The 9,836-nt window shown below is 26.6% G+C and overlaps 1 protein-coding gene across 1 annotated transcript; it reads right to left on the bottom strand.

The window, feature by feature from the left end:
- Nucleotides 1-1,578: 1,578 nt before the first annotated feature.
- On the bottom strand, nt 1,579-8,428 carry LOC129613315 (uncharacterized). The gene is made up of 7 exons (XM_055527315.1): nt 8,027-8,428; nt 5,235-5,373; nt 4,476-5,167; nt 4,147-4,372; nt 2,078-4,092; nt 1,822-2,009; nt 1,579-1,762 (listed from the first exon to the last, which is right to left on the bottom strand). Exons 1-7 carry the CDS (start codon nt 8,426-8,428, stop codon nt 1,621-1,623), a joined length of 3,804 nt encoding a protein of 1,267 aa, XP_055383290.1. The 3' UTR covers nt 1,579-1,620.
- Between the last annotated feature and the right edge of the window lie 1,408 nt (nt 8,429-9,836).

Raw genomic sequence — 9,836 nt, forward strand, 5'->3', positions numbered from 1 at the left:
ACTTACCGCAATTAACATTAAAACCGCAATTACAACTTTACCGCACTTAACATTTAAGCTCTAGTTGTTCTGAATATCAAAAGTGCGGCAACGTTACCACAAAATTTTACAGTACCAAAATTTGGTTCCTTTAATTTCATTATGCGCAGCAAAAGACTAAATCTGACATTTTAATATTTAATTACAGAAAAATTAGAATTTTTTCTTGAGGTCTCCTAAATAACAAAGATAAAAGAAATCCGAAAAAGAATAATATTCGAATTTGAATTTAAAATTATCTATAATAAGCAATACATGACCTGTTTTTATTAAAAATAATTTAAAATTAATTAAAAAAAAAATGTTAAGATAAATCGATTGTTAACTATTGTTAACTATGGAGCATGCTGTGCACATAAATATACAACAATAAAAATCATAGGTACAAGTTTGTTTTACTTAAGTTAATATTTTAGGAATAAACCCCGGGAGAATTAATTATAATATTAATTTAAATTTATAAAGTAGCCAATAATATTGTTCTTCATTTATTTTTTCCTGATATGGACAGTTTTTAATAAATTAATTTTGAAACTTTTCAAAGTTCTTTAAGGAAGCTTTAGCAACGCTTATTATTAATTTATTATGAATATTATTTAGAAAATACAAAATGCAATTGGTTATGCACAAGCTGCGACCATATCAAATTTTCTTCCTTCTTTTGATGCTATTTCATTTATAAGATTTATTGTTTGTAATTTTCGCTTTATCAGAAATACATAGCTGTTCCTAATTCTATTTTTTAATAAACTAAGTGGAGCGTGAATATAAATATGTAGTACTTTAAAAATAATTTTATTATAAAATTTAAAGTAATAATCATTATGTTAAAATATGTACAGATAATTTTCAGTGTCATTTATAAAAGCTATTGAAAACTAATCTTAAGGCTAAAAAAAAAATCCGGAACTATTATTATCGACGTATTGAAAAAAACAACAAGTACAAATATTTCAATTAACCTTAGGGTATAACTACGCAATGAAAATCTGATTATAAAATCAAATCATAGTGATCCAGCTAAGCAATATTTTTAAGGTGTGTTAACTTTTATGCAGCTTGCTTTGTTACTTTTTTGAATATTTAAAATTAACTCTTAAGGTTATATATGGTAGCTACGCGAACCTATTGTTCATACGATAGTTCATAATACAGCTTAGATTTTTATATAAAATTAATTTATATAAAAATAGAATAGAATGTATGTATGTAATGAATAAACTAATGAATGGAGTGCTTAATAGAATGAACTAACCGACGATTACTTTTTATTGTAATAAGAAATGCTTTTTAAGTAATAAGAAAAATAAATAGGAACCAACTATTTCCTACTTGATGTTTAATTTATACCCCATTCTTCGATCATTTATTATTACCTTTTTAAGTTATGAAGAGGAAGAGCAAACTTTGCAATAAAAACTATGTGAGATATAACAACGCAATGAATATCGTGTTTTATTTCATTTTCAATATAATTTACTATATTAGTGATATTTTTGCATTTTAAACTGTAGAACTATTTCAAGAAGAAACTATTGTGCACGAATGATTTTTATCTTAAAAACTATTGTAAACAGAACTTCATTTTTGCTTTAAAATTTGATTAATGTTTTGTAAATTTCTGGTGCTCCAGGGTTCTAAGGGATTGTGTGCTTCATCACTTGATTGAGAATGTGATCCTGATTTATATCTGCCCTCGTTGGCAGTATTTTCCGGCGAAACTCTGTAATTGTATAACAATAAATTTTTTTTAGAAAAAACAAAATAATAATTACAATTAACTTGTTCTTATATCTTGGTCCTCTTGATTTTTTAACACGAAATTCACGTTCCAAGTCGGGTCGTCTTCTCAAATGAAATTCATTCATTTTTTGTTTTACATCATCTACTGTAACGATTTCATTCTCATCCTTGTAATCTTCAATTTGAATTACAGATTCCTGTACTGGTCGGAAAGCAACTTTTGGGGTCTTAATATAAAAACAAAATTAAATTTCTTTTTGAATTCTGAATTAATAAACTTATTTTATTTTTATACTTGTGAATCCCAAGCAAAATTAAAACTAGAAGTCAATTTATCATTGGGTGCCGACCTTTGGGCGGAACTTTTTGATATAGCAGACTTAGCTCGACGGATCAAAGATATTCTGCCGAGAGGTGGACGCTCAATAAGTGCATCACTATCATCAGTATCTTCAAGAGCTTCAAGCTTTCGGTAAAATTCTTTTTCTTTTTCAGGATCTAGAGTAGCTTCAGTAAACATGGCGTGTAAATTGTCTGTCATTTGATTTTCGGGTAAATTGGCTTGTTGAGGAGTCAGTGTTGGTGTTTCTGATTTTAAAGCAGGTGTGGTTGTAATTGTAGGTGGTGGTGTTGAAGGTAAAGGTGGCGGTGTAATTGATGGTAAGGGTTGTGGTGGTGCTAAACTTGTTGGAGTTGATGGCTGACTTGGTTGAACAGCTGGAGTAACTACTTGTATTTTTATTTCTTCGCTACCAATTAGGGATGCGCGATGAGCTAATGTTTGTATTTGGGTAGGATCTGTTTCCTCTGCTTCCTTCTCCGACATTAAAACAAGATCTCTTAAAGGGTCTCCTATAATTTCAGTAGTGCGTTTTAGTTCCCCAGTATTGGGATCAACATTAAAAGTGGTTTTAGTTGCTTGCAAATTAATTTTTGACACTTGTTTTCCTTTCTTTTTCTTCTTTTTTTCTTGTTCTGGTAGTGGTTGTTCTTTGGGGGCTTCAGGTGCTATTAAAATATCATGAGTAAATAAGCAAGCATCAGCTACGGCGTACATTGCACTATTTGTTTCATATAAAATATCTTGAGGGTCCCGAGTTTTCCTTGAACTCACTTTAGCTGGAGAAGTGTTTACTCCTGTTCCCCACATTTGTCGTCGCATTTGTTCTCCCGATAAGTTTTTCTTTTTTAATGCAGCTAATGTAACCCGTCCGACTCGTTTCCAATTATTAAGTGCACCTTTTCTCTGTTTGGCTCGAGTTTTACTTTTACTTTTTATAACCATCACACCTCTTTGTTCTTGACCATCGTCAGTTGTACCTAGCGGAATGGAATATGCTTCTAAATATTTTTGCGCATCCGCTTGTGGTACTGCTCTTTCTAACGTAACAACAATTTTTGCCCATTGTTTCATCCACTCTTTTTCAGATCTTTCAATAACCAAAGCATATGTGTTGCCCATCATAGCGATTAACATGTTCAACAGCAAAATAGGAACAAAAATTACAAATATAACAAAAACACTTTTCGCCAAATTCGGATATGAGGTTTGATTTAGTTCTGGATAATTATAATCACCTAAAGTGGTATGAAATAAAGCCATCCATGTACTTCCAAAGTTATTGAAGAGAGATTTTTCTCTTTCCGGATGCCCTTTGTACAGAAAGTAAAATGCTTGAGAAAATCCTACTAAAAGAATTGAATAAATAATGCCGAAAGTAAACATATCACCAGTTAACATTGAATAAATCATAGTAACAAATGGACCTGTCAAACGGATGGCTCCTGCAAAAAACATTAATAAAAACCAACTTCCTGGAACGGCTAAAATTAAAATAGCTTCTTCAGTTTCTACATCCCCCATGATACGGAATGGTATGCATGAAATAATTAGCAAATTTGATACCAAAAAAATTGCTTTTGCTGGCGCATTTCTCAATTGTTTTAAGAAAGCTTGAAATCCTTGATTTTTTATCTCATCACCTTGTTGAAATACAACAAAACTGATTACACCAATTAAAGTTGTCATTTCACACGCGTATCTCATTAGTTGCCGAATATCATAATCGTTATCGTTCTCTTCCTTTTCTTTTTCTGCATTAGCTGTTTCATTATTTTCGGGTCTTAAATAAACCGAACACGACAGAAAAAATAAATGTACAAACAAAATTAATAGTCTTTTAAGAAATTGTCTGTGAGCAAATGTTTTCCACTTCTCTTCAAGAAGACGCTGTATAATTCCTCCATCTAACATATCTAGATGTTCCTCTTTAGTTCCATTTAGAATAATAAAAAGAGCTGAATTCCAATCTAAATAACAAATTGGTTAAACCAAGTGGTTTACTTTCAGAATTATCAACTTACTTGTCCTTCCATCTGGCAGAAGAGTGTCTAGAGCAGCTAATGGATATCCGGAACAAGTAATATTACTATATCTCCAAAATTCTCTTGAGGAAAGTTCCAACATTTCACGAAAAACTTCTGCTCGCCCAAGTTTACATGCTAATGTTAATGGTGTTAATCCTTGTTTGTTTAATATTCCATTTTTAGCTGATGTTATGGGATGACGTAAAGCATAACCAAACATATCCTAAGTTCGACGATATAAAATTGAAATACGTATAAAATATGAATTTATTCGATTTATTATTTGAAAATTAATGGTTTATCCATATATATATATAATTTCTTACCAATTTGTCACATACGACAACCATATGTAATATCATGTTACCGAATGAATCTTGTGCATCTGGATCTGCTCCAGCATCAATTAATAAATTGTATACTGTTTCTTCAGCGCAACATGCAGCCCATGCCAACGGGTATTCACCCATATATGCCAAACCTTCATAGTCAGTATGTTTTGCTGGATGATCGCGTTGTTGATCTCTCGGCAAAAAAAAGCTCCCCAAAGCTCGCTGATGAACATTTGCTCCAGCTGCAATTAAATCAGCTACCAAATCACTGTTACTATACGCAATAGCTAAATGTAAGGCGCTTGCACCTAAATATTCTTCACCTTCTATAATATCGATTGCCATCGATGGGAATGCTTTTAATAGTATACGAGCTAATTTTGTATGTATTTTTGTATCACATATAATAAGTACATGTAATAAAGTTTCACCCAATGAGCCACGATATTGCATTTGCCAACATGCTTTATGATCGACCCATTTACCTAACGGATCATGTGATGATAATGATTTCTCAATTGGTATTATGACTGTTTTATTATCTCGATATTTCCATTTTAAAAATTCTGCTCTATTGATAATTTCACCTTTACCATTATTATAAAGAAAAACACCAAACTGTTCTCGGATTAATTGTTCAACGGCAAGAGAACCGGATATTTGAATTGCATCGATGAGATCCCCTCCTAAAAAAAGAATAATTTGAAAAGTATAAAATATTTTAATAAAAGAAAAAGATCAAATTTTACTTACCCCTTTTGTAATCAGCTAACTTATATAAAAGACATTCTGAAGATGACGATTGTGAGATTACTTGATCTAAGATTTCTCCAGGTTTTAATTGCTTTTTTTTGCGACAATATTTTTCAAATAATTTTTTTAAAAGAACCATCTTTTAATAAGCATCACGGAAAGTGGTTATGAAGTGATTATGTAACTCTTGAAGAGTTTGAGTTTTAGTGACTGTATAAGAAACTTTTCCAAACGTTCTTTCTCAAAAATTCTACTTTATTAGAATTTAAATGTTTGATCAATAAATTGAACTTTCTTAAATTCTAAAAATAAATTCTTTAACCTCTTCACATAATTAATAATATCTGCTTAAGACAAATATTTCAGATATAAATAAACTAACAAGTGGCAAATTCTGATATTATTTTAACACGACAATATAAAAGAAATGTGTCTGAAGAATAAAAATCCTTACATGTCGATATACGTACCTTACATTATATCATCTATTAACCTTTAATGTTATTATCGATTTTCGTGACAAATTATGGAAGATAAAAGTGTTGTTAAAAGTAATGTTATACGTAGAAGAGTGTGACTGCGTAAAACTCATTTGCAATTTTATTATGCAAAACCGATACGAATAACAAAAAAACAAATATCGATTGTTTTTTTTTCGAGGATTTTAGATACTTCTTTTTAAAGCTCAAGTTTTAATAAATATGAGTGTTAATTTTTCAAAACAAAATGGAGTGTTCCATTTTACTAAACATAAAAACTTTAGTCCGGTTATTTAAGTTACATGTTAAGGTTTTATGATGTTTTCGGATTTTTTATTTTCAAAACTGATCAACGCATTAGGCTTTATTTTGATAGAACCTTAGGTCACTATGTTTATCATATTTACAAAATGGGTTGTAACTTTTAACTTAATTACCTTAATGTTAAGTGCACCTTAATTTTAACCTTTATAAACTCCGAAATATATCTATTTTTTCCAACATTCAAGGAAAAGTAAATTATTGTCAATTTGTAATTATAATGGAACATATATATATACATTTTTTTTAGAAAAATTACGTATCACGAAAAAAAAAAATTGCAACTTTGTAATATTTTTAGTATGCAAGTTCATGTTTTAGTATGTGCTAATAATCTTACAACAGCAACTTGTTGATAATATTGATCAAGTATAAATTTAGATGAATAATTATGCACATACGTAATGCGTGTTAGAAAGCGTATAAATAATATATTTGTAGATTACATGTGTTATACTGACAATGTATTGTATAAATATGTGGCATATACATATGTATATTATTATATATTAGTTCAACTACGTGCATAATCATAATAATGGCACTTACGCAGAATTCACATTGTATACATACGTCACTACTCACTATAATATGTTTATTTTATGTTACAATTTTAGAATTAAAAAAAAAAGCTTTTGTAAAAATATTAAAATATTTGAAATATAGTTTTAGCTTTGTTCTATTTAAACTTTGCTTTTAGAATGCGCTAGAAAAAAAACGTAAACGCAAAACTCAGCAAATTATTTACGCTAAAACTACGAATTGCAAAGCTTTCGCATTTTTTAAAGAGGTATAGATCAACTGTATTTCAGTTGTAAAGTTTTCCGATTATATTGTATAAGTTTCTGTAAATTTATTCTGTAAAACAACGAACAAGTTAGAATAAATAATGGAATTGGTTTGAAGTCTTTATATTAATTTTCTGGTTTATAAAAGAATTCTGTAGTATACTCTTACAAATAACCATTTTAAAATTCATTTTAGGGAACCGTATTTGACTGAACTAAATTATCAGTGCGTCGATTTATTATTTATACAATATTAATACGAATTGCAAAAAAAAAGGAAAATATTTTAGTTGATAAAAGAATAGTTAGCCTATGTGATTCGAGATTATTAATAATGTGAAATTTAATAAATTTATTTAATTAGAATTAATTAAATATTCGAAAAATATAAAATAATATAAACAGTAAAAATATTTAAATAAACATAAAAATATTGGAAACAAATACTGTAATAAGTTTAAATGTAAAGTAATAACTGTAATAAGTTAAAAGCGTCCAGGTAGAAATTTTCCTTTTCGAAATTTGTAATAATTTTCAATATAAAATTTAACATCAATTAAATTAAGAGATTTGATTTCAAAAAATTATTTCAAATTAGTTTCTTGTTGGTTTAATCTTAAATACTTAAATCCTGAATGAAAAACTACAAAAAATAAAACCCAATTTATTTTTTTAATTTTTTTATTTATTTATTTTTATATAATAGTTTTAAATACATAAGAAAGCATACATGTATAAAATAAATAATATATTTACAACTATATTAATGAAATTTTTCCAACTACTGTAATAAAACATGACGTATCTGTAACAATAACAATAATAATAACGATTCGAAAAATTTTTATGATAGTCAAATTTTAAATTGTGTCCGTAAAAGTATATTAGGCCCTATTTTTATTTTTTTTTTCAAAAATATACAAAATTTCGAAAATCTAGTAAAAAATTAAGTAAAAAATTTATTTTTTAAATTAGTTTATGAAAACTGACTTAGTCAGTTTTGCCTAATTGCTCGGATAGTGCACATATTTAATGAATTTTTAAAGAAAATATAAGTTATGCGTATATTTTACATTTTACGAGTATAAAAAAAATATTTTCTTTTATTAATTTTTCTTTTATTTGTTATTTTTTTTGCTAAAATACTTTTATAATAATATTTTTCAGCTAAAAATGCTAGTCCACTTATTATTAGTCCAATTACTAATAACATCCATGCACTTTGTAAATAATTCAATGTTATTTGTCTAAAACAACTAATAGAACCAATATTACATTCATTTTCAGATATAGTTGTTGTTTCTTCAATATAATTTAGAAAATCATATTGATGACATTCAAAAATCGAATCATAAAACCATTTTTGAACTAGACCAGATTGTTGAATTTTACTTGTAAAATTTTCTAAAATATCTGAAAATGGACAATTGATATGTAATGGAAATGCAAAATGTAAATTTGATAATGGTTGATCGATTAATCTCATTATTGGATATTGTTGTTTTTTAATCTGTGATAAATAATATTTACCTTTATCTCTTTTAACTGTATAACCATGTGATAAATTTAATTTTGAACGTTTCTCTTCAAATTCTTGAAAATTCATAATAAAAAATTGTTTTAAAAATTTTTCACTATAATTACCCGATTGTAAGATTAATTTAAATTCTGTTTTAAATGTAGCAATTTTTATATCATTTTTAATAATATCATTAAAATCATTAATATTTTTATTAAATATACGACTAATTAAATAACTATTTAAATAGGCTTGATATAAAACCACTAATATAAAACCAAATTTAATATATGGAATTGTTGTAATTAAAATTTTCCAATTAAATTTATTATATGATGCGAAATGTCGAGATTTTTTAGATTTCATTAATATTTTAGATATATTATAAAATTTTAATTGTGATGATATTGGTAAATAACATAAATATAATATTATCATATAAAATGATTTACTTAAATCTAATTTACCATTTATTAAATATAGTGTTAATGCATTAATTAATGTTAATATAAATATAAAAATAATTATTAAAAACCATAAATTGAATTGAAATGGTCTTATAAAATATTTATATGGTAATATTTCATTACTTGACGGTATCATTATTTTCCAACTTGATATTGTTCTTGGATTTGTATACGTTAAATTATTTAATAAATTTAATAATAATGGATACAAATCCATTGAAATATCAATTATTTCATTTTGTAATAATTTTATATCGGAGTCAAGTTGCCATTCATTTTGTTTAAAATATTTTTTAATAATTAATGTACCATTAATATATTTTAAAAATTCTTCATAAAAATGTTTTATATAACCAGAATTGATGAATTTTTTATGCTTTCTATAATATAGATATTAAAAAAATATAAAATAAAATTTTATTAAAAATTAATTAAATGAAATTTGATTAAGAAAATAGAAATTGTAAATTTACAAATATGCAAATTATAAATAATAAAACCATTTTTAAAACCACATTTCAAATACGATAATGTAAATATAAAATTAATTAATAGTCTAGACAAAATTTTTAATATAATATTTGTTAATTTGCTGCATTGTAACCACTATGAATTTTTAATTTTAGAATTAATTTTAAATTATTAACAATATTTGATAATGATAAAATTTTTCGTTATAGTGCCCGTATTTCATCAAATTCAAATTCGAAAATGCTGTTGATCAAAATTTGGGTTTGCAAAATTGCACATTTCCTTTCTTACATATTATTAATTAATTTAGTTTAGGCATATCTGTATGCTTTTGGGTAAAATTATGGCTACTATTAAATTTTTAGTGTTGAAGAAGTTGAGGACAAAATTTGTCATACAAATTTGTGTAAATATTAAGGGGCAATAATTCGGAAAGCGAAAGTGTATTTATACCTTTAAAGTGTAGAAAAAAATTACTTGGAAAATTTTTCTCCACAAAAATGATGTGGTTTTTAATAAAATTTTATTAAAATAGAACTTATTATAGATAGGCGGAA

This window comes from Condylostylus longicornis, unplaced genomic scaffold (genome assembly GCF_029603195.1).
Source record: "Condylostylus longicornis isolate FDR11 unplaced genomic scaffold, ASM2960319v2 ptg000081l, whole genome shotgun sequence".
NCBI lineage: Eukaryota > Metazoa > Arthropoda > Insecta > Diptera > Dolichopodidae > Condylostylus > Condylostylus longicornis.

Coding starts and splice junctions, on each gene's coding strand:
- LOC129613315 (XM_055527315.1), bottom strand. CDS start 8,428: ATGAATTTTCAAGAATTTGAAGAGAAACGTTCAAAATTAAATTTATCA. Junction 5,168..5,234: donor GTTAGCTGATTACAAAAGGG/GTAAGTAAAATT, acceptor TTCTTTTTTTAG/GAGGGGATCTCATCGATGCA. Junction 1,763..1,821: donor GGACCAAGATATAAGAACAA/GTTAATTGTAAT, acceptor ATACAATTACAG/AGTTTCGCCGGAAAATACTG.